The sequence below is a fragment of the Dermacentor silvarum genome, chromosome 1 (assembly GCF_013339745.2).
Source record: "Dermacentor silvarum isolate Dsil-2018 chromosome 1, BIME_Dsil_1.4, whole genome shotgun sequence".
NCBI lineage: Eukaryota > Metazoa > Arthropoda > Arachnida > Ixodida > Ixodidae > Dermacentor > Dermacentor silvarum.
This window is the reverse complement of record NC_051154.1, coordinates 206,770,247-206,795,941: the sequence shown is the minus strand read 5'-3', so window position 1 is coordinate 206,795,941 and position 25,695 is coordinate 206,770,247. Positions and strand designations below refer to the sequence as shown.

At 45.2% G+C, this 25,695-nt stretch overlaps 3 protein-coding genes across 3 annotated transcripts in view; 2 read left to right on the top strand and 1 right to left on the bottom strand.

The window, feature by feature from the left end:
• LOC119436689 (putative methyltransferase C9orf114) overlaps nt 1–2,712 on the top strand; it is a 40,251-nt gene extending 37,539 nt beyond the window's left edge. Inside the window, exon 8 of the mRNA XM_037703652.2 lies at nt 905–2,712. Within this exon, the coding sequence (XP_037559580.1) occupies nt 905–988 (84 nt within the window). The 3' untranslated portion in view covers nt 989–2,712. The remainder of the gene's footprint in view (nt 1–904) is intronic.
• Nucleotides 1–25,695, top strand: part of LOC119436688 (60S ribosomal protein L28) — a 420,941-nt gene that overhangs the window by 284,241 nt on the left and 111,005 nt on the right. The window lies entirely within an intron of this gene.
• On the bottom strand, nt 802–20,342 carry LOC119436690 (endonuclease G, mitochondrial). The gene is made up of 4 exons (XM_037703655.2): nt 19,770–20,342; nt 14,501–14,613; nt 13,301–13,481; nt 802–1,127 (listed from the first exon to the last, which is right to left on the bottom strand). Exons 1-4 carry the CDS (start codon nt 20,265–20,267, stop codon nt 1,038–1,040), a joined length of 882 nt encoding a protein of 293 aa, XP_037559583.1. The 5' UTR covers nt 20,268–20,342; the 3' UTR covers nt 802–1,037.

Below are 25,695 nucleotides of genomic sequence, written 5' to 3'. Positions count from 1 at the left end.
GTTATATTGAGGTTCTAAATACACGGCGTTCTATTTACAAGAGGTTATGAAAAGTTAGATACTTTGTTATATCGAGGTTTAACTGTGCCTACTTAAGGGGGGACCTGGGTCAGACTAAAAGTTTTGTAGAATCTTTATTCTTTGACGTATAGTGCTGAAAACTTGTACATATATGTAATGTTATGTGCTTATTTCCAATATAAGGTCCGTTTTCGTATATGTCCTTTGGTTTCAAATTTTATGCAAGCTTCCTTTAATTATCTTCCGGAAAGATTTGCCAATTATGTGTTCCTAAGATATCACTAAACAGGGTATTAGTGGTTTCTGTACGATTCAAGGAGTGCAACAAAATGAATCTTATTGCTCTGCCTTACCTAGAACAAGAGTTGCGAGACTTTAAAGCTTGAAACTCAAAAAAAAAAAAAAAAAGTTTTTCTGGTAACTAATTCAATACCTCGTAACTCGTGTTCTAGGTGCGGCAGACCAATAAGGTTGGTTTTGTTGCACTCCTTGAATCATACAGAAGCCACTGATACCCTATTTAGTGATATCTAAAAAACACATAATTGGCAAATCATTCCGGAAGATAATTAAAGGAAACTTGCATGAAATTTGAACCAAAAGAGATGAACGAAAATTGAACTTATATTCGTAATAAGCACACATTACATATATGTACAAGTTTTCAGCACTATACGTCAAAGAATAAAGACTCTACAAAATGTTCAGTCCAAGACCCAGGTCCCCCTTCAAACCAAAACAGTGTCCCGAAAAAAAAAAAAGTTTTCAATGGGACTAAGATCGGGAAATAAAAATAGTTTGTTAAATCAAGGTTTGACTGTATCACTGATTTGCAGTGTGTAAATACAAGTACAATTAATAATGCTCATGTTTCTTGTTGCAGGAGGCCATCCTCATCTCACTATCGGCTTTACGACCCAAGATTGTGGCAGCACAGAGTAGTGACGGTGCTGTGGATTCTTCCTGAGGCAACAGTCGTTTGGTGGTGCATTTTCCATAATCTAGGCACGTGCAAATTATCTTCTGTTGATGCGACGAAACTTGTTTCTGTCAATCTTGTCAAAAAGCAGCAGCCCTGCTGCCCTCTCAATGGTGTCTACAGGAACCTGAAAAAATGGATTAAAAAATTGGAATGCTTGCTTATGTAGTGAAGGACCATGATTAAGATCAGTCTCTATACATATTTTTGTGCTGATAAGGGGTTTTACGTGCCAAAACCACAATCTGATTATGAGGCACGCCGTAGTGGGGGACTCCGGAAATTTGGACCACCTGGGGTTCTTTAACGTGCACCTAAATCTAAGTACACGGGTGTTTTTGCATTTCGCCCCCATCGAAATGCGGCCGCCGTGGCCGGGATTTGATCCCGCGACCTCGTGCTCAGCAGCCCAACACCATAGCCACTGAGCAACCACGGCGAGCGCTGATAAGACTAAACAAAAGGGTTGTAAATACACACCACATAATTTGTTAGTTAAATGCTTACAGGCAACATCTTGATGTAATGTTTGTAAAAATCATCCACACTGATTCTTGCTTGTCTGCTAGATAATTAACACCCTATCACAAAAAATAAAGGCCAGTTCTCGGCTACAGCTGGTAGGCCTTTACTTACGGCAATAGCAGTAACAGGGGTGGGACTCCTGCGCCATTTTGATCTAAACGCAAATTTCTACGGCAAACTGCGCCAGAACGGCTTGCATGTGTGCTCCGGCAGTAGCCGCAAACAGCGAGAAGTATGTTCTCCGAAAAAGAGTGCAGCCGTTAACGTCCCCATGCCGCGCCACGCGCCTCCTGCACATTTTCTCGCAATTTTCATGCTTACATCACTGGACTTTTCGGTGTTGTTGCTGCTGTCGGAATGGCCAGGGTGGCTGCATTTAGAGGGTACAGTCACTTATAACGATCCCAGATATAACAATCTATCAGTTATAATGTCCACATTTCAGTGCACTTAAGATTTTCTGACCCTCCCTATGGAAACAGCTTCCAGATACAACCAACATTAATTATTTAAATCGCCGTACTGATACAACGATCGCTTTGAACCCGGTCACGGTAAAAAGAGGGCACACATGGAGTACCAAAGCAAGGAAGAGCGACCAAACTCGGCGCACGGCAGTGCGCATCCCACTCCAGTCCAATCGCGACGATGATACGGCCTTCGAGATGAGCACGCGACCGCCTGACGCGGATTTCGGAAGCCGTAAAGAAGGTTACGTGTGGTCATATGTTTTCAAGACACGCTTCCATGGCAGAAACCTGCCGCGTATAGCATAGACAGCATGGCATGGGGCGTGTGCTGACGGGATTTCGGATGACATGATGGCGTCGCTCTCGTTTCTGCGCAATTGTCCGTGCGGCACTATGTGCATTACACCTGTTTCAATGATTTGGAACGACCATCTATGTCGTATCTTTCCACCATAGGAACAGCGGCACTTCCTATCGACATGACCCGAGTCGGCGAGAACACTGCACCATGCGCTGCTGCCACGCAACATTGCAAAGGGTCGAAGGTTACTATGCTGTTATCAGGAGATCACGGTTCGGCGGTGTTTCGTTTATGTGCTGCTAACGGTTCCCGGTGATGTTTTACCTTTCAAACATTAAATTTTTTTTCGCCCGTAATGAGATAACGTACAGTGTAGACCGCTTAAAACGTAAGTCGCCGGAGTCGCGAATATTCGCACTATAAGCGGTATCAGAGTCCTTCCATGTTTTTCTGGTCACGAAACTCCGCCGTCACGCTATGGGAGAGGTTCATACGCTGCCCAAAGCTGCCACGACGCGGCGCCACTGCGCATCGGAGGGCATCGTTCGCGTACCGAAACGCTTGCGCAGTGCGAGGCGAGCTGAGTGATCGGGTGCGTTCTGTGCATGTGCTGCGCTATTTTTCGAGTGCTGGACTGTTTAATTGAAGTGGCGGGGTGGGACAACGATGCCGAACACGTGTGGCGTGCCGGGTTGCCGTTCTGGGTACTAGGGCACGACCGAAAAGGTGTCGTTGTTCCGTTTGCCTATTGACAAGGAGCAGCGCGAGAAATGGAAGCGGGCCATACCGCGGCAGAAAGGTGGCGGTTTAAACTTCGAATCGAAGTATACGCGTGTGTGCGCGAAACATTTCGACGCCTCCGACATCGTCACTGCGTACAATTTCAACATCAACGGCGACGCCGTGTCCCTGGAGCGTGAGCAGCCGACGGTGAAGACTAACGCCATTCCAAGGATTTTTGAAGGCCTTCCAGCGTACCTCATGAAGCCCAAATCTATATTTGCATTATGATTTGTTGAGCAAGTTGTGTGTGCATGTTTAAGTAACAGCTGAAGAAGTTGAATGGTGGTATCTCTAACCAGCCATTTTTTTTTAATTGCTGTATTTGTGATGTGGCTACTTGTGTTCGTTTTGCCATGTGTTATGAAATGCCTATGCTTTACACTTTCTTGTTTATAGAAACAATCTGATGCAGAAACAATCTGGTGCATTTATTGTCATTCGTTTGCTGGTGTTTGTTTCCTGCCCCTTAATACATATCTCTCACGTTTGATGTTTTTTTCTTTATGCTTATTATATCAGATTATTATATCTTTATGCTAATAAGCATAAACATAATAAGCATATCAGTGCTTTTAACAACTTCTTGCATTGTGAATGGTGGAACATTCATCACCGGACACCTCTTTGTGCTGTTTTTATTTCGCTCCACTTATTTTACATGATAAATAAATGATCATGCTTGTATGTTGTATTTGCACCAACACGTTTTATTTCTTTTCTTAAACGAATTATAAAGCAGTTTTTTTTGTAATTTTTCGACATGGTAAGAATATCAGGACTGGTGATTACAACATTTTAACATCCTGTAAATAGTTGCGCATTAAGCACCAAAATACCTAGTTTCATCGTTTCTGCGTCGAAACCACGAGCAGCTTGAATAAGTGCTGAAGCAGCCTTTTGCAATAACAATTTCATACTTTTGATCTGCGGATAAGATACTGCCCACAGTTTAACAGAAAGTGAACAGCTGTGCATGGTGAACAATCTGACGCTATGCGCAACGGAGAGTTGGCGCTTCTTACGGGTGAGCGGGGGTGCAACAGCCCATATGTTTGCATTTGGTGATAAGTGGGACCACTGTCGCTTTGTGCGAATGCGCGGTGTCTAATTTCAGGCAAATATTGAACAGTAGAGCCTACCGAAGTGTTGAGGCGAACGGCGATGACGAAGAAATATGGACCGAGACCACCCGGCCGTGCACAGCGGACGCATTTCGACGGGGGCGAAATGCAAAACACTCGTTTATTTAAATTTAGGTGCATTTTATAGGATACCGGGTGGTCAAAATTAATCCTGAGTCCCCCACTACGGCGTGACTCATAATCGTATCGCGGTTCTGACTCAAAATCCCAGAATTTTTTATTTTTTTGGTCCGAGACCGCCGCAAGCTCCATGTTATGAGCGGCTTTTTTTTTCGTCCCGGGCGCTCATATCATGGCAGAAGACGCAATCAGGCAGTTATTTAAGCATGTGGAATGTTAAAAATAGTTACGTGAAAGTAAACTGACGGTTGTGGAAGTTGAGAAAGCTAGCATACCCAGGCTGCCCCACACACAACCACAGTGGTAGCGGCGTTCGCATGCCCTCCCATGCACGGTTGCGCCTCTAGCGGCGGGCGCTGGCTCTATATGAAACTGAGGCGGCAGTTCCGTGACCAGAAAAGCATGGAAGGACTCTGGCGGTATGCACTATATCCAAAGCAACAATTTTCAAGGCCCGCACATATGCAAAACATGTGCATTGAGCCGCCACGCGTATACGACAGTCGAGGAATGCGGCTAGAACATTTGCATTCAATTTACAGTCGAATCTCGTTAATTCGAACCAAATCACGCAGCGGCGTTTCTGACCAGCATTGCTCCGGCACCACCATAGAGTAAAAGCTTAGGAGAGACCCCTCAATGTTGCGCGCGAACAAAAGAAAAGAAAAAGAACCGCGGCGGAAATTTCACCCTCTCTCAAATGGCAAGGTTGCCGATTCTGCGTTGCGCCGGAACATGCATGTACATGCTACTGTAGCCACACATAGAAAATGGCAAGGTACCCTTCTTTCTCTTTTATGCTTCCTCTACTTTCTAGTCACGTGTTCGCCTTGCACGCAACGGTTACGGTTACGGCGCAGAGGGAAGCAGCGACGCTGTCCCAGGCTGGCCAACAAAACTGCCCACGCCGGCAAACGCCCGCTTCCCGATAACGGCAGAAAACTAAACTTCGAGGAGCTGGCGCCAGGCGTGCACGGTGACAGTCGAAAGTGAGGGAGCTATGAGGGAGGGCGAGGGGAGCCACCGAAGCGGCGGAGTTGCCGAGGCGAAATCCGCTTCCCTGCCGCCCTCCTCCCTCACATTCCACGGTCTCCACGTGCGCCCTTCGCCGTGCTGTGCCGGTGCCGCCCACTCCCTGAAGCTTCGTTTACTGCCGTTATCGTGAAGCGAGCGTTGGCCGGCGTTGGCAGTTACGTGGCCCTCGCTCGCTATGCACGCCGTGATATTTCGCAACTCGCACTCAAGATTCTGGTTTCAGCCTCACTGGCTGTTCGTTCGCACCACGTGCCCTCCTCCTCCGCTTCGTCTCTCTTTCTTCCCGAGCACTCCTTGGGGCACCCGTTTGAGGGGAGCGTTCGCTGTCTCTGCTAGGTATAATTTTTTTTTTAACTGCGCTAACTCACAAGGGCAAGGCAGACAAGACGTGCGCAGTCATTACTGCGCACGTCTTGTCTGCCTCGTCCTTGTCAGTGTGAGTTAGCGCAGTTTTAAAAAAAAATACCATGCATGTCAACCAACTAGCCCGACTTGGAGCTCTACTTCAGTGTGTCTCTGCTAACTTCCGTACTCCCAGGCAGCCGCACTGTAACCGGTATTTCGTTTCCTGCAACTGCACTATAAGCGATACGTGTACACATGGAGTGCTATGGGAAAATTAACGGGAGTCTGAAAAGACCGCACTATATCCGGTCCTGCACTAAAAGCGGTTACGTTATAAGTAGTCTATACTGTACTTTTACGTCCAAGACCTTTGCATTGCATGCCACAGTAGCCTCCGAAGTTTAAGCTTTTGGCCAACTAGAACGCTTCGCTCTCATGTGCAGAATACAGTAATTTCCCACTGGTAGTAAAATATATCACAAGCTCTCGTATAAAAGAATGGCAGCTGCATTTGTGGTTTCGAAATGAAAGGTGATCCTGGCGCAGTTTTGAAAGAGTTGCACTGCGCTGCATTTCGTTTATTAGATGGACGTTTGCAGCTAGGTGTGGGAACGCACCGGGAACAAAAATAACACTGAAAATCTGTTTTTTTAAGGGCAAGTCCATATATAGCAAACTATTGATACAAGGAACTATCGAGTTCGTTATAAACGGGTTCGACTACTAGAATATGGCTGAGTGGGCCGAGCAGCGCGGCTCTCCCTAGCTGAGGCTCAAACCATCGAAAAGTAATCAGAGACCTGAGCCATTATGACCCAACACGAAGGGCAAATAGCGGATTTGGAATAAAAAGTTGTAGTTTCGCCCGAAAAGTGAAGTATAATTGTGATAAGCTATATGAAGTAAGGATAGGAATTTTTATCAGCCGTATAAACTTGTAAACATTCGCTTACCAACTAAATTAACGAGCATGGTGTCATATGCGCACAAGCAAACATGAACACATCTCACTCAATGACCGGGGAAACTCGCTGTCAAAACGGTGGAGTGAGGAAGCGTGGCAGCAGCACCGAGCAAATTGACATTCGTGCTGCCTCTCGCTGCAAAACACAGTGCACACGAAGCTATCAGCACTCGCACTTTGTCCCTGTCCCAGATGGCTTTCAAGATAGGGCCTGTGGGCAGCTGCCGGAGTAGAACGCCCTCCCCCTGGTGCCTTGCTCACGGCGGAAGATGCCACGTTTCCTCCCGCTTTCCTCCCTTGGCGCGTGAAATTGAGCGGCTATCATTGGCTCACCCTCGCACATATAGCATATGGCGCATAGTGACGACGTTATCGCCCCTTGGACTTTATACTTGTTCGTATAACCATACGAACATCACAGCAGAGACGACAGCAGAAATGCGCCTGGAGTGTCCATATAATTGCTATCGCAATAAATACAAATTGTAATAATTTTACGTTATACAAGCCCTGGGTCCACTGCGGCTCTCTGGGTCGGCTGCGGTGACATATGGCAACCCAGAAATTGTTACCGCGTCGATTGGACCGCATGATTTTAGAACATTTTCCGCTATCATCATGAGTGTCGGCGCAGGAATATATAGTTTGATTGTAGTGGCGCCAATGTTTTCGACTTTACAAGAAAGCATGCACCATGCCGCCGCTCGACCCACTCTTCCATATTCTAGTACGCTATAGCTACAAAGCACGCTTCTACTACGTGCTTTGTGTTGGTTTATTGTGTTGAGTCGTGGTTTCGAAGTGCGCGCCATATTCCATTCCACTAAAATTCAGATTGGCCTGCTCCAAGCTGCTCCATAATGCAATGTTGCTTGCTCCAAAATGACTTTGCGCAGTGCCACCCCTGCAGTAAAAGCTTGAAACCTGAATTTGCTGTGTCTTTTTGTCCTTTCTGTTACACGGACAGTACCAGACATGCTTGTCATGTTATCTTCACCTGCCACTGGCATTCAAACTCATTTGCAGGGTTCCCTGTACCACAGACTATGCTAGTGGTAGTATTTGTGCATATATTACAGGGTGTCCCAGCTATCATGCAGCAAACTTAGTGCGTATTGTTTCCAGTACAGTGGAGTAGCCACCAGTAATTTTCGTTTCTGACATTTAATTAGGTCAAAATTATTCCGGAGCCCTCCACTACGGCGTGCCTCATATAATCAGAACTTGTTTTGGCACGTAAAAAAAAAAAAAAAAACCCAGAAAGAAGTAATTAATTATTTAACTCGAGAAGTACTGTCCTAATTATCAAAGTGTCAATGAGAAGACTGTAGAGCAACGTGAAAAACTTCCGATGCAGCTTTTTGTTGCTCAGTACGTACTACATAAATGTGTTTTTCCAAGCGTGAAAGAAGCCTGCAAATACACGCAAAGTGCCTTGAGCAGCCAGTTGCACGGCAATTCTGTGTGTATTTGCGGGCTCCTTTCACACTCGGAAAAACATATTTATGTAGCACGTATTGAACAACAGAAAGCAGTATCGGGAGTTTTTCATGTTGCTCTACAATCTTCTCATTGACACTCTAATAATTAGGACAGTACTTATCGAGTTAGATAATTAATTACAATTACCGAATTAAATCTCGGTAACGAAAAAATTACTGGCGGCTACTCCACTGTACTGGAAACAATACGCACTAGGCTTGCTTCGCATAACGCCGTTCCTCTTTTTAAAATCGTGCTGCGCGATAGCTGGGACACCCTGTATATTTCAAAGGCAAGACTGTAGTGGACAAGGGCAACATCTGCTTTGCAAAGTTGTTCCCGATTTCACTCGTATTGCATTATGCAAATGAATTGAGGGCTGCAGGAATGGCCGAAGTCTGCTGATTTTCTTTATTGTGTGCTTAATTAAATAAAAAATTGTGCTTGTCGCACAGAGAAGACAAAGCTTTCAGTGCATGAATGAATTAGCAATTTTATTCACACAACTCGCATGACCATATGATCACAGGCCTTAGCAAACACGCTATGTATTTATGGGCTCATGCACAAGGACATGAATTACTGCAGTGCACGTCATTGTGAAAAAATTAAGTATAGTATTGTAAAACCCTATACTTTTGCAGCTCCAATTGTTTGCGAATTGGGGACTTGGGGCACATTTGTGATTTTGTGCTTGTGCTGTATGGCTCACATGGGCTGCAAAAGCTCCTTTGCATTGGTATGCTGCCACAATCGTAATGTAACTGAAACAGGGCAAAGTGCCTCTAGCAGCCTCACTGAGGAAGCCACTGCACCCCATTTGGCTAATTGGAGTAATACATTTCCTCTGTGCGAGGCCAAGTTTTGGTGAGGTTATGCTTTGAGATTCGGCCACGTTTTGCGCCAGATCACCCCGGAATCATCGACAGCCCAAGGAGCAACGAACACTTGGTCAAAGTATCTGGACACTCAAACGCTTTTGCTCGCAACTCCGGACCTTCTGCGAATCGCTGACGTTTCACCGCCGCTTCGGCAGCGCGATGCTAGGGATCGGACTGAAGCCGTCTCACTCGCTCTCGAGTAGCGGCGTGGCGTGCGGGCAACTCACTGTGGCATCTGCGAGCAGAGGGGAAAGGGCGCGCGACTCGGCGCCCCAGAGCCGTCGTGTGCGCGCGTCCAAGTGGCATAATACTATAGTTTCTCTCTCCATATCATCGTTTCTCTCTCGCAGGAGCGAGGACAAGCGGGTGCGAGAGAGAAACAATGATATTCCTAAATAAACACATCACTGTTTTGATGATTCAAATGTAATCTCACTATCAGGGAGGGAGCCGTCTACCTGACTGGAGCAGTATTTTTTTATTTGGGGTGTTGCTACGCTGCGCTCCGCAACACCCCAACGACCGCTGCTTAGCGTCGGCGCCCGGCGCCCGGCACCGCGGCGGAAGCCACGACACCGAGGTACAAACGCGAGCATTATCCGCTTGTTTACACTACCACAGTTCACCGAGATCAAAAGCCGTCATGCCACACCACCACTACTGCAAGGATTTCCGCCACTAGAACAAATGCTACAATAATAAAGCGCGGCCGGCGTGGGCCAGACACCGCCAGACATTCAACGTGCCCTAAACGATTCGCTCGCACGTAGGATCTGCGCTCGGCAAGGTCGCTGCGCCCGGTCCCGGAGATAAGAGAGCCACGCTAAGCGGAAGTCCCCGCTGTACCTACTAGCAATTGGAAAGTCGTGGCCGAGAGAGGTGGCGGTGGTTGGGTAGCGTCAGCTGGCATGGTCAAGTGTAACGTGCAGGATCGGAGTTCCTGGGTGCCAGCGATGTGCGTACCCAGCATGATCCACCAAATGTAAAGAGGTTTATTGGGCGAGTCCAACAAACAGGCGGTAGCTCGGAACAGTACGCAGGGAGAACAAGATGGTGGTGTTCGAACGCCGATCTCGTGCCTTCTCCTCGTGATGATGATCGCTCAGCCCGGGATGTCATTCTCTTCCATACTGGTGTACAATACACGCTGAATGAGGATCCAGGCAAGCGTAAGCATCGACGCGCGATGCCGAGACGAACCTCGTTCTCTTCTTCTACAGTCCCCTTGCTGTGCTGTGCCACACCATGTGGCATTACCCCCTCTTCAAAAAAAAATAAATAAAAAGAAGGAAAACATACACAGGCTTGACGTGAGGACGCCGAGATGGCCTAGACGAACACATAGGCTGTAGTCACATTCATTGTGGTGTGCGATATAGTCACAAGGCACTGAGGGACAAGAAACAACCAAATTTAGCCTAAGCGGCTGAAAACGTCGGATATTAGGGGCTATAGTACGGTTTCAACCGCACAACGTGCACAATCTCAGATTGCGGTTGTCGACATTGTGACGCTCTCGTTGGTCTTTTGAACGCGTGATTGAAGGGCTCACTCCGCTTTTTCCCGGCGATCAGGGCTGGAGTAAGTCTCCAGTAGCTTGCGCTGGCACTCGGGCCAGGATGACAGGGCACTTTTGCGGTTTATAAACCACGTGCGAGCACCATCCTGGAGGCTGAAGTAGATGTGCCTGAGTTTGGCGTTGTTGTCCCACTCGTTACACGCAGCCACGCGCTCGAACTCCGCCAGCCAGTCTTCCACGTCTTCAAATGTGTCGCAATGAAAAGCTGTCGGCACTTGGGGGTTCAGCACCGTTAGTTAAGTCTGTGTCACCCTTTCCGTAGAATTCGCAGTGGTCGCAGTCATCACTTGTCCCTGGAGGTTTCCAAATTCTGCCAATTTCAATATAATCTTTTTGAAATTTGAAATGAAGAGGCGTTTTGTAGTTGAGCAGTTTCTTTTGATAACACTGGTATGTAGACTGAAGTAGATGCGAGAGAAATGATATGTTGCTTCTGAGTTAAGTCTCCATAATGTGCGTGTTTTCTTGTAGCTGCTCACAGCCTTAAGAATGGTATGTGTAGATTTTTTTATATAGTCTTTCCATGCAGCCTAGTTGTACGTAAAAATTTATGCTGTTTTCCTGTAATTTCCGTAGGGTGTGCAAATAAACTACAGGTGAAGTGCACCAGCTTGAACTGTTTTTTTTTTTTTTGGCTTTGGAGTTGAACCACGACTAAACTGTTTTTTTCAGAACTGGAACACAAATTGGAATGAAAAATGTTTTGTTTCGACACTGGTGGGAATGACTGCTATGAAAATTTACTTTAAACTATGTTGCTGTTAGGCTGTGGCTATCTGTGCAATGTGCAAAATGTGCAGAGTAAATCTAAGCCACTTTATGTTTAATTCTACTATCAGATTGACATATGTTTTTTCCCACTGGTGCACAGTGTATTAACATCATGACAGTCACAGATATTGACCACATCTGGATTTACTAGCTACCAATCACAGCAGTATAGCAAATAAGAAAATAAACTAAACATTTCTAGTTGATGCAAAGGCCTGTGCTTTAATTTATTGTTCTAGCTTGCTTATAAAAACGACATATGCCAATCGGACAACTAATAAACCTAAGACTGCAAAGCTGTATGAGTTCTCACACCCTTCCCAAGTACTAAGGGTCCGTTTGCTAGCTCACTGCCTCAAGCACTGTCATGGCTGGCTGTTTAGAGTGACAGTTCTCACACAGGCTGTGTTGCAGCGCTATGGTGTCAGATTTCACCGCTACAGCAGTACAAACTCTTAGCAGACATCTAACGTGGAGCTGGTATATCGTGAAGTGAGAAAACAAACTATGGAATACTGGTGGTTTAAAAAAAAACTCCGTATAGAAGTTGTCTTTTCAAAAGAGATCTATGCAAGGTAACTTTTATAATCATAGATAATTACGTTTCAAAGCAAACATTGTATGCATAGTTGGATTGCTGGCTGATACAGAGTATATGGCCGCATGCCAGCCTTCAGCACACGAAAATGGCTGCACAACTACCCTTAACAGCTTTGCTCTAGAGAGAGAAAGAGAGAGAACATTTATTAAAATAAAGGGGAACCACAGTCCTTCGATGAGCCCTGTGCATGGGTGGAGTCCTCAGTTGCTCTAAAAATGAAGCTTTTAAATTAAAAAAAAAAAAGTGTCTTCATGCAGACACTCAATTGCTACTCTCTGCAAATGACCTCTTCTGGCCTGGCACAGCAGTTTTGTATACAAGTGATGGAAAGTACAATCATGGAGCGAACCTCGATATATCAAACACTGAAATAACTAATGAACCCACAGCTTTTTTTTTTTTTTAAGCGATAAAAAAAAAACAGCCATGTGTGCAATATGCCTGCTATATGTAGTGTTCGTGTGAAATGCTTTCGATTCTTTGTGAATGTGGAATTCAACTCTGACAAGGCATAACACATTTTTTTTTTAACAGAAGATTTTAAAAATTGCAATCCCACAGCCTAATACCATCTGTTTAGGGGGTTTCTTGAATGGTTAGACGTTACTTGCATGGTAAATTCCAGTTGTTCGGCTGGCTGATTAACAACATTAAATTTTAATCACTGACTTTTGGATGTATGTTGAAATTGCAGAATGAAGTCAGGCATAGTGAAGTTACTTTCATTTAGTGAAAATCATGAGAACAGCACCAAGTTGAAAGAACTTTCTTTGCACAGTGCAGGAAAAAAACCACGTGAAACACCAATGTGTTTCATTGCATGCATTTCGAAAAAGGTTATCTCGAACAAGGTGCTATTCTGGAGGTTGCTGATAAGTTTGTATAACCTTGGTCTTGACTGACTTTATTTCACAACTGCAACATGTGCTCTAGCAAGAATTATTTATAATAATTAGTGTAGTTTGTTAACTGGCTAACTGACCATTGCAATATGTCATGTTTGACATGACATGTTTGCAAGTTAAGCATTGCAGAATATCCTTGGGAGACACATAGACATGGTGACACGGTATTGTCTGGGCTAGAACATTCAAAAGTTGGCCACATCACATACCATGCAGTATCCAAACTGAATTATAGTTTGTTAAAAAACACTTATTTATAACTGTCTTGATGTTTATGGCATAGGGCACGCATAAAACAATTCCTTCTCACAGATTTTGGCAGTAAATATTATATTAGAAGCACACTTATAGATAGCATACAGCTGACATGTAAGAAATAAGGAGTCTCGAGCTTACCAGAAATGACCGAAGTTGCGTGTCATCAGGTATAACAGCATTGGGCATGACGTATGCTTCCAAGTCAAATTCTGCATTCTCTGTTTCTGCCACAACAACTTTGAAGAAATGTGTTGGCACAGCTACGTGGTTCGCACCAATGACTTGATACTTGACATACTTCTTTCCATCACTCTCCATCCTGTAAAAAGTGCAAATAGTTGTGGTTCCTTGAAAGGTTGCATTAAGGTTTCACAGATGGAAAGTAAAAATATACAAAGATGTTTGCTTACATTAAAAGCTCGGAAGAAGCATGTTATTCAACTGGCAGGATGCACATTACATGATAATATGACTATACAGCCACATTTGGGAGTGTAGGTGGAATTTACGCATCAGCCAGGGTTTATGAAAAAAGAAATCTCATATCATTAAGCATGTCTGCAAACTCTACAATGGCACTATCTTTTTAAATCTCAGTGTAAAACGAGGTAGTGCTGCTAAATGCTGCTTTGCCCCGCTGCAAGCAGTTTTAGAAATAAATTTATAATTCCATGCAAGTAGCTGGAGTCCAGAAAGTTCTTAGAATCTAAAGACAGATAACAAACTGCATAACAGTCTGCTCAGTTTCGAGGAAATAGAGATTCAGTGGTGTCATCAGAAATCCAAAAAAGATGCTCGTTCTCCTCATGTCAATTAACTCAAAATATTGCCTATAGCGGTTTGGACCACTTTCTCAACAAGTCAGCTTTTATGAAGAAAACTGGTGGATATTGCAAACCATTATCATGCTAGCACAGGTACTAACCACTTATGCGCAATGCAACTCATGCAGTCTCAGATGGCAGCACTTGCTTAATTGTTGAGCACTTGTTGAGGAGCGAGAAAGTAGGCTACTCAGAGCACCATTGAACAGCATGTGAAAATGGACACAGCTGGCACTAGCTGCAAATTTGTCATAAAAATGAAGCTTCGGGTAGAGAACCATATCTCCTTGATGCAGCGATCCATCAGTGCACAGACCTGACAGTGCCAGATGAGCGTGGCAACATGTGATGACTAGATGTAGTGATGACAGGTGAAGGGCACTAGCTTAAGGATATATATGAATGAGAGATGAGGAATGCAGTAGTTGTAATAGTAGCAATGAAATAAAGAAGCCCGACATTATTGCTTAGTGAATGCATCCCATTAAGGAAACGAAAAGACATGCAGCAGTACCTTGGCAAGTAGAGAGGGCCAGTGCACACATAGACGTTCTTGTAGCGCTTTGTCAGGCCTCGGACATGCTTCTCTAGCCTGTTCCAGGAGTCTCTGTTGAATCCTTTGCCAACCTAGTGGAGAAAATGTGTGCTAAAAGTTAGTTAAGTGCTTGTTTCGGCAACACCTGCAAAGACACTCATTTGAGTTCACACAGCAGTGGCTTAAAGAGAGTGTACGCGAACCAACTTGATACGCGAACCAACTTGATATGATGCAGCTTTTCCTGGCCACCGTCTAGACCACTATAAGATTCAACAGCATGTGTAAAATGCTGCTTATTAGTCATGCAATCTCTAGACAAGCTTACATACTGCCTAGAGCGGCATGTTTTTCCTCAACTGTAGCACTGGAGTCCCTGGGACATTAAGCATCAGTGTAGGTCACGAAAAAATGCAAAAATTTAGCTGCTCATGCTAGTGGCCTTGGGCAACATGCGCAAACATACAATATTCTGATTAACAAGCTCTTGTGCATGAAGGAACGAAAAAGAATATGTGCCACCGTAGTTTTCAAAATACATAATAAGTAGACTTCTATTAATTCAATTATGCTTAACTAGAATTGAAGGTTAATTCAATTCCGACCGAAGGTTACGGCCAGCACCCATGTATTTCTATAAGCCCAAACTTTCATAATTTCTATCTTAAAATTGGCCTTCGCCGGATAATTTGAATGTAAACAGTCAGCACGCACGCGCCTAACCCCTATGGTGATCCCGATAGCGATCCCTTTAGTGGCATTGTCTGTCTCAGTGGAGCTTAAGGGACAGTGAATGTTTTGAACACGTCATCTCCCGTCGAAAACTACTATTTTCGGCCTGCCCTACAAACATTTTCAAGCAATAACCGTAGCTCACAATGTCTGATTACGGTATTTACTTGATTCTAATGCACGCCTCTTCACCCCCCCAAGAGAATTGGGAAGAAACATACCTGTGTAGTGCAATCGGATACAAAACCCAAACCGCCTTCACGGCATTCGTATGCTTTACCGCGTAAGACAGCTATATTACAGCGAAGCTCACTTTAAAAAGCTGACTAGGAAACCAGCCGCCAATGTGCAACACATATTAGACCCTTGCCCATTTTTCTTGCTAAGTCGGATACGCGTTAGAGTTTTACTTTGTTTAGGAGCTTTAATGTTATTTCTAGATTAGCTTTCTACTACTAATTCGATCAATTTCACCAGTTGTCGACTGCATAGTTTTCATAACAAGCAATTTGCTTCGTACTAAGCATGTCAGAGAGAGAGAGAGAGAAAAAGAAGAGAAAGACGGAAGTCCAGGATGTAATGGAAATTGATAATGGACAAATCAATATCAGGAAACAATGTAGCAAAACAAAATCTGAACAATGTGGCTTGTTTAGAAGAAGCACTGAACTCGGAGTATATACAGTTAACAGGTAATATTTGCAAGCAAGAGAGTGAACCCTATTTTATAACAGCTTTGCTCTTATGCCCAATTTACAAGCAACTTGCTGCTGTTTTTAGTGAGTTTATGTGAAATATTCCTTTAATCTCTCCTGCTACTTGAGCTTTGTACACAAAATAATCCTATTAAGGTGGTGGTCCCACTCTGGCGGCACGAGCCCCCCGTTTTCAGTACTTTTGGAACAACCATGGCGGCTCTTCTACTTAGGATATAAAGATGTCATATATACCATAAAAAAGCTTAATTCTTGTAGATTACAACTATATATAATATAAAGAAATTGATTTATGTGATTTAAAAATAAATGTTCAAGAACAAGCGTGAGATCTATGGTTTTTGCGAACTGTGTCTCAGTTGTGACCATATTTAGAAGAAACTATGGCACAGTAATTACTGCATTGCGGCTTGCTCTGTAGCTTTAGGACATATTTATCTATTTCCTAGACACAGCAAAATAATGTTGAATTTTTACTTTTTGGATAACTTGCTTTTGAAGATTGCCAAATATCGCAACTTCAGTTGTAAACAGCCTGGCTACTACAAGCTCAAGGAAACTAAATTTTGGATAAATTAAGAGTTCAAGGAATTTCCATTTAGGACGAAAAATTTCATTCATGTACGTTTATTAGTTTTAATCCGCAGCTTCGTAGCTTTAGTACATTCCCGCAAAAATAGGTAAAAGTAGGACCAGAATTCTAAATATTGCCTAATTTCGGTTGCATTATTAGCAAAACTAATAAAGGTACATGAATTAAATTTTGCGTAAATTAAAATAGAAATTCCTTAAACTCTAATTTATCCAAAACTTAGCTTCCTTGAGCATGTAGTTGCCGGGCTGTTCACAACAGAAGTTGCGATATTTGACAATCATCAAAAGCAAATTATCCAAAAAGTAAAAATTCAACATTATTTTGCTGCGTCTAGGAAATAGATAAATATGTCCTAAAGCTACAGAGCAAGCCGCAATGCAGTAAATGCGGTAGTTTCTTCTAAATATGGTCACAACTGAGACACACAGTTCGCAAAAACCATGTATCTCATGCTTGTTCTTGAACATTTATGTCTAAATCACATGAATAAATTTCTTTATATTATATGTAATTGGAATCTACAAGAATTAAGCTTTTTTATGGTATATACGACAACTTTATATCCTAAGTAGAAAAGCTGCCACGGTTGCTCCAAAAGTACTGAAAACGGGGGGCTCGTGCCGCCGGAGTGGGACCGCCACCTTAAACCCAAGCTTTTGTGCACTACCAACATAAATTCATATAAAAATAGGGGGGGGGGGGGGGGGGAATTGAAGGATTATGCACGATTACTTGAAATTGCCATGCACAGTGCTGAGTGGGTAAGTGCAAAGACACAGCATAGGTTATTTTGACTTGTCAGTATACCAGGTATTTCTGTGAAGACTGCCAAATATTTTAAAGTATTGCCAGTGGCAGATAGCACAATTTTAGTCCTTGACTGGATTACTTGAAGAGGCAGACGATACTTGCACTAAAAATTTAAATGCATAGTTGACTAATTAACAAAAAGTTCACTAATTACCTTACAATACATCTTGCACTGCTGGTGAGGTTGCAATGCACATTCACTTGAATCCTGATGACGGCGGCAGTTTCGAGATAAGCGGCATCAAATTTGCGGTAAAAATTCCCAGTTTTTCCATTTAAGTTTTTAACAAAACACTGTCTTATGCATTGAATTGAAGCACAAAAATAATCAACCTCAATATATTTCGTTGCACACCTTGGGAATTAATATCTTGAAACTCCTGTCATCCTCAGGATTCATTCCAAGTGGTTACAATGCCTTGCAATCTCACTGGTTACAATTTGTAATTTGCAATATTTGCCATAAATTAATTTGATAAAAACCTTAATTAATGATATTGATCTTAATAATGAATTTGATGATACCTTAATTAATGATATTTTGATAGTTAGTCAGTTATGCATTTTGATTTCTCATGCAAGTAATGTCCGGCTTTTTGAGTAATCCAGCTCAATGGCTAAAGTTGTGCACAGGCGATATTAAACATTTTTTGGCAGTCTTCGCGTGCTATTTTCAGCATATCTTTATGCTATATTTTTGGGCTTGTGTAAGTGAAGATTTGGGTAGTGGCCGATAGGTTGTTTACAATTTTCACTACATTTGACAGAACAATGCGAAGAATAGTACTTGCATGGAACAAACAGGGCAGTGTGCCTTCCTGCACAGCCTTCCCCGAAACAGTTCATTTTCTGACCATCCTCGAACAGCAGCACATAGCACTTGATTCAGTTTCATGTGCTGTGTATCATTTGTTGAATTTCTTCAGTAAATTCGTGCATCTATAAGATCAATACTATCACACTTTCTTTCCTCCCTTCATGTCCAGAATAAACCATATGGAAGTGACATTGACTACACAATTCTTTAATACTTCGGTCACATAGGGCGCAAGCTCAATGGCATTCGAAAGTGCCCCGTGTGACCGAGATACAACATTACGTCCTTTTTAATATAGTAATAACAGGCTGCTGACTTTCTTTCCACATATAGGCGAAATACAAGAGTACATATATTCACACATTTCTGCATGTCCCAGCTAGTGCGGACGTGTGAATGATTTGTTGAATTTCTTTAGCAAGTGTAGTATGTGGGCAAGGTTCTGACTGGTGTTGTGAATTACCAGGGTGCTTTTTTCTTCACATACACTGTCCCTAATGCCATATTATGTGCCTTAAGAACCTGACTCGCATCGCATAAATAAATCTAGCTGCAGTTCAAGCCACAGTCTGCTCTGCCAGGCCGTGGGGGAAGTGAGAATTTGTGTAAACAACATGCCCTTATTTAGTATACTTTGTTGGTGCCTCCAGGACACTAAAGGGACAACGGGGACACCAAAGCTGTAACCCGGACTGGTCTGTGGGTTGGGGGCTCGTCAAGCCCTCCGTATGTCCTGGTTCCAGCCTTGATACCCCCACTGCCCCTTTGGTGCCCTCTAGATCCTAAGTCACCTGTTTTATTATAATCTCAGGTGCTGTCCTGAAGCCTCTGTTTGCCGGTATTATAGACTACGGAATCTGGCAAGAGACTTCTGCAACACCAGTTAGAACCTTTCCAATACATGCATCTACAACATCAATACTACCATGCTTTTATTTTGTATCCGGAATAAACCATATGGAAGTGACATTTACAGAATTCTATAACATTATGACCTCACTAATACATAGAAAACAGCTAGGCCTTTGTTTCCCTATATACAAAAATACAAGCGTACTATCGACCAAAAATGTTTACGGACTAAGGGATCTGACAAAAAGCCGAACATCTCCACAGCCTCAAAACGCAGCCTGGTATTCCCATATCCAGCCTCTACTGGTATATGCGAACAACATTGTGATGTACGGTTTTACTGGCTACTTTTCAAGGCGCGCTCGGATATTTGGCGTTTTATGAGATCCCGTGGTCCGTTAACGGTTTTTGTCGATATACATATTCACACCTGTCTGCATGTCCCAGCTGGTGTGGGCGTGCAAAGGCCAACTGATAACTAAATAATCTTTCATTTAGACACCAAAGAACGTAAAAGATGATACTGCTTCACACAAGGATTTCAGCATTTGTATGAACGCCATTAAGATTATGACCGCACAAATTTGCGCTACCTTCCTTAGCAACCGTAAACCAAGCTTGTTTGTTTCCAATGGATGCACTTACGCATGCGGTATCATTTTACATACTTTCAGTATTTGAGAAAATCCTGATTATTTTTACCAAACGCCGAGAAGTCCAACTAACCTGGGGTGCCATATTACTGAGAAGAAAGGTTTGATCCACGTCGCTCTGACACTGCCGGTGGTTACCGGCGGCCGCCAAGTGGCCGCGGTCAAAGCCACTTTTTTGGTAGTCGGAGTTCATGGACCGAAAGTACGGGTGTATTTGGAGGTCTTCGTGAAATTCGCACTTGGACCTGTCTACTTTGTCGTTCTTCGCCAGTTTCTCCTTCGTTAGGTGCTCAAAGACCCAATGCGCAGTTCTGTTTCTGCGGTCGTAAGAGAGGACGTAGTCGTCTAAAAAGCGGATGGAGTCAGTGCCAGGAAATCCAAAACGCATGATCTGCGTTTGGCGGCTAGCGCCTTCAAGGGGCTCGACAGGTACGGTGGCAGGGGGCCTCGGTAAAAGTGTGGCGGCGTGCACCTGACCTTTGGCCGAAAAATGGTCGTACGCACGGCAGCTGCCCCAACCCGCAACTGCTGCGGCGAGGAGTTGAACCCCTCGATGACTTAGCGATGTCATTGTTTACGGAAAAGGACCAGTGATAATAACACTACCTAAACACAATCGCAGACGACAAAGCGGCGCAACGACGGTTTGGCTAGAGTGTACTAGATTGGGGGAGTGCGTCCAACGAGGGCTCTGCGCTGAGGTATTTTTTATTGAAAATATAGGTGGCGCCACCGTCACTTTCTTCCGAATGAGCGGCCCCGCTCGCCGGCCGGACGCTTGTCGCGTAGGAGACTCTACCGCAGCTGCATGGAGCTTTGACAGGTGGATACTCGGTGGCGGTAACACTGAGATTATTCCCCACCGATCTATTGTAAATAAAATGCAAAAAGAGCGGCAGAAAAAACGCAAACGACGCACCAACGACGGTGCGTCGAGCAGACAACAGCTCCTCAGCCAGTGAGCTCCGCTCAGCCAATGAGCGCTTCCGTAACAGCCGGAGCCAACGTTTATTGGCCGGAGATTCAGAAGAAGGCGACGGAAGCGCCACCACATTATCCGCGTTTTTTGCTTCACCCTCGGCGCTTGCCAAGGCGTCGGCTGGACCCACTCTCCCAATCTAGTACACTCTAGTTTGGCGGGTTTGGCGTGCCCAATGTTGCCAAAGGAGCATTCGTAATCGGCTGCAGCGCAGTAGATCGTGGCTGTGATGATGGTCACACTGACAAATGCAACCTACGAGTCGCTAAACCGAAATGTCTCGCGATATGCCGTTCACGTCTGCTTGAAATGTCATCACCGCGTAAAATAAGCGTCAGCGTAAACGGACGTCCTGTTCGTTCGCATCTGATTGGTTCAGCTGTTCTGCGACTGCGCATCGAGCAGTGAGCGACTGACCCGAAACAGTCGCCTTTCGAGAAAAGCGACCATTTGCGACTACTTGCGACTGATCGCTTTGCCTCGCCTAGTCGCAAGTGTGAATGGGCCCGAAAGGGCCCATTCTCATTTGCGACTTTATAGGCGAGGTCGCGCGACCATTCGGGCCCATTCACACTAGGGACTAGGCGAAGTCGCGCGACCAGTCGGGAGTGGTCGCAAATGGTCGCTTTTCTCGAAAGGCGACCGTTTCGGGCAGGGGCGTAGCCAGAAATTTTTTTCGGGGGGGGTTCACCGGCCCGACCGGGGGGGGGGGGGGGGGGGGGGGGGGGCAAGCTTCTGCTTTCCTCTAGGTCACGTGATCGATAATAAATGTCGGTAGTTTAAGCACACTCTATACATGTATATCAAACACATGCCCCCCGTGTGCTTGTGCGTGTGCTTGTGAAGAAATTAAGTAAAACGTAAAGTAAGCTCAGTAAATACAGTAAGTACGACAGGTACAGTGGGCGTTTGGAGCAACGGTCTCTCATCGCGCCACTGAATGGACCAGTCTTCGAAAACGCATCATTGAGACGACCCGTGCGATCGGAGACGACATCATTAATTGTTAATTTCCGTTAAGCGTAGATGGCGTCGTTCTCGTCGGAGCGAAGTGCGTTTCACAAGTCAAGGACGGCTATACGCGTGAAAATGCACGTGTGACCAGGCTATACCTACTCCCATAGCAATAGCTTGTTCGCTGCGTCTTTGCGCTAGAAAACTTAAATACGCGCAAAAACGCGTAAGGCTTTTTTTTCTTTTTTTTCTAAGTTTTCTTCGCCCTGCTCCCTCATACGAGAGGGTTGCATTTCCCGCGGCAAGTGCATGGGCCGCTGTGTCTTCCGCTGTGTGCGGGCGTGCAGCCGTCATTTGCCTTTACGTAAACAGATTCAGAATTGAACAGAATATTTCACCGCACAGCATAGATATGGCATGTGTACGCATTTTAAGTAGTGCGTGCAACTCATTTCTGCTTCACTTACGCCGGTGCAAACAGGAAGCGGCTTTGTACCTCACAGAATCTCGACTTATTGGTGTACTAGTGATGCAGGAAAGAACTCCGGTATTTTTTAGCACATAGTGCACATAATTTCTCAGGACGCGTGAACTCCGACGAGAACTGTCAGCGCCTGCAACAAGAGTTTATTTACGCTGTACTGCGCACAGCAGTAATTCATGCTTGTCGGCTGTCTGTTTCGTGCATTCTATTGCGAGTCGGTGGAATTTCACTGCTGTCATCAACCCCTACGTGTGTACATTGCTGGTTTGGGATTCCAAACTGAAACAGCAACACCAGCCTTCCGTAATTGCTGGTTTGTGATTCAACAACACAACAGTAATTACCAGCCTTCCGTAGGGGCGCAATCGCAAACAAGAGACGTTTCTCGCGCAGACTAAGCCTACGTTCACACTTGGGAAGCGGCAAACGGGCGGAAAGGCCAAAGCGGCCGGAAAATTTTTTCCGCGCCTGTCCAAGTTGTTCACATTTGTTTTGCTACCGCCGCGGCCGCCGCTGCCGTTTTCGTCCAGATCCATCTCGTCTGCGTACGTTTGTCGGCGTGGTGGCGCTCATTATCGCATTATGTCGAGCGGTATGTTCATTCTTTGACCCACGTACCGTCATCAAAAGTGATCATTTTACGCAACTTCGCGTGTCATCTGCTACCTTCGGTAAATTCCTCGTTGGCGTTCCGTAATTCTCCGCACACGGCAGGGCGCGGTGGCGCTGAGTCACAGGTTGGTGCCTAGGCGTGAGAATATTTCTTTAATAGCTTTTATTTACAAGTTGTAATAACATTTCATCATTTCGTATTGTCGGCGCCTCCAGGACACCAAAGGGGCAACGGGAACACCACAGCTAAAACCCGGGCTGGCCCTTGTGTTGGGGCTCGCCAAAGCCTGCGCGTCCTACGTGAGACCTACGCTCCCAATCTACTGTCGCGACGAGAAAAGCACCCCGCGACTTCTGCAACATACCGTACACGTGCGAGGATAATTATGGAGCGCCAACGAGGAATCTGCCTAACTATTGTCTGCCGTAGAAGTGGAAGAAGAAATGGCTTTTATACTTCTACCTACTTGTTTTCTAGAAATGGACAATGAATAAACGGAAGACGCGGACACCTCAGAAACAGCGGTGGTGGGTTCGCCTGGCTTTGCAAAAGCGCGAGAAGTTGGGTCACGCCAAGGCTTCGTTGCCGCACCTCCGGTCGCGCGACGTTGAATACTATCGCGAGTATTGCTGACAGTACGTTTTAGTGCCACTCTTGTCGTAAAGCAAGGGCTCGTTCTTGATCGCGTCGACCAGCATTACAGCCTACACTTTGGTGCCATGTTCAATTTTACGACCGGTTGTTTACATGCTAGTGTAGCTTGCAGTGAAGCAGAACGACTTTCCGCCGCGTTTCCGCTTCGCCATGGCGAAAAAATCGGCCCGAGACTGATTTGGCTCGCAGCCTGTTTTTCTGCCTGTTTTGCCGCCTAGGCGGGCGGATTTTTGCAAGATTTTGCCGCTTCCTACAGCTTCGAGACCAAGTGTGAACGTAGCCTAAGATCCTGCGCGAGCGCGGCCTAACCGGCACCTGAAGGGAAGCGGCGGAAATGTATACCGGAGATTTCGACCACCTGGGGTCTTTAACGTGCACCTAAATCTAAGTAAACGGGCCTCGAGCGTTTTCGCCATCATCTAAAATGCGGCTGCCGCATTTGTTGCTTCATTTGTTGCACATTTGTTGCTTCAGAATGCGGCCGCCACATCGCCCAAAACTTCACAGAGTGTCAAAGCCTTGTCAAACACCGTGACAGTTTTTTCCATATGCAGACATGATTCGCTGTAAATTACCAACCAAACGGAAGCGCCCAGGAATGAAATTGTGATAGTAGCACCGGTTTCATGAATTATGTCAGCGCGAAGCGACGAAAACAAAGGGCGGGTAAGTGAGGGGGGGGGGGTTGCGGAAAAAATTTCGGGGGGGGGGGGGTTGAACCCCCCCCCCCCCCCCTGGCTACGCCACTGGTTTCGGGCCAGTCGCTCACTGTTCGATTTTCCAGTCGCGCGACCGCAGTCGCAGAACAGCTGAACCAATCAGATGCGAACGAACAGGACGTCCGTATACGCTGACGCTTATTTTGCGCGGCGATGACATTTCAAGCAGACGTGAACGGCATATCGCGAGACATTTCGGTTTAGCGACTCGTCGGTCGCATTTGTCAGTTTGAACATCGTTCGGCTTTCTGGTCGCCAGTCGCAATCGGTCGCGCGACCAAGTTGGTCGCAAAGCGACCAGTCGCAAGTAGTCGCAAATGGTCGCTTTTTTCGAAATGCGACCGTTTCGGGCCAGTCGCTCACTGCTCGATTTTTCAGTCGCGCGACCACAGTCGCAGAACAGCGCTGAACCAATCAGATGCTTAGGAACAGGACGTCCGTATACGTTGACGCTTATTTTACGCGGCGATGACATTTCAAGCAGACGTGAACGATATATCGCGATACATTTCGGTTTAGCGACTCGTCGGTCGCATTTGTGAGTGTGAACGTCGTTCGATCGTCTTGAGTAGCTGTCTGGTCGCCAGTCGCAATCGGTCGCGGGACATCGTCTAGTCGCAAGTGTGAATTTAGTCATGAAACGCATAGTTAATGTGTCTCGCGTAGGACGTCACACGGCGCACGTTATACCGGTGTCGCACGGCCACTTTCGATTGCGATCGAGCCCGATCTGGATCGAAATTCTCTACCGAGATTGTATTCCTTCTGCAGATTGAGCAAGGAAGCCAATCGCGACAGAAAAATTGTATCCGGATCGGGCTCGATCGCGATCAAAAGTGCGCCGTGCGTCACCCGTATTATATCGGTGTCACACGTACACTTCTGATTGCGATCCCACGGTCCCACGATCCTTATCGAGTTATTATCGTCTGCTGATCTCTCAGAACTGCATAATGTCCTGGTTATTCAGATTTGCAAAAGATGGTTAAATTTGAACAATATTTCAATTTTACAGCTTACTATTGCTAATAAAACGCTTCTTAAAGATTTTTTTTTAATTGAGCTGCCTTCTCTATTTGTTTTTAGCATTTTCAAATGCTGCGCTAGAGAGCACAAAGCACAGGCGTCAGCCTGTGATCGTGATTGTCCGAATCCGGATCCCGCAAGATCGGATCAAGCTGAACCCGGATCGGCCCCGATCGCGATCAACAATGGTCGCAGCTGCACGATCCTATGATCTGGATCGAGTTATTATCATCTGCTGATCGTCGGTAACTCTCAGAACTGCGTAATGTCTTGGCTACAAATTCAGATTTTACATCTTTATTTACTACAAATAAGCGTACAAATGTTCACTCGTCCATGTCTTATATATATATATATATATATATATATATATATCAAGAATTGTGAGCATTATATTACCCCTTCATCTTCTTCATCTGTATATACTCATCATCATGGCCAGCGCCATTCGCTTCAGCGCGCGGCCTGCATAATAAACCGTCGAGGTTGAACAGCTGTCTCGCAAGTGGTGGAGAGTGCTCTCGATCCCTTGGTCCTCTACGACTTCGAGTTTCCCTGGAGCTTCGTTCC

Bases quoted from the DNA above. Each gene is read 5' to 3' on its own strand.
- LOC119436690 (XM_037703655.2), bottom strand. From the start codon at position 20,267: ATGACATCGCTAAGTCATCGAGGGGTTCAACTCCTCGCCGCAGCAGTT. The intron at 14,614-19,769 runs GTTAGTTGGACT...TTTCTCCACTAG, and splicing joins TCAGTAATATGGCACCCCAG to GTTGGCAAAGGATTCAACAG. The intron at 1,128-13,300 runs GTAAGCTCGAGA...CCATTTTTTCAG, and splicing joins CGCAACTTCGGTCATTTCTG to GTTCCTGTAGACACCATTGA.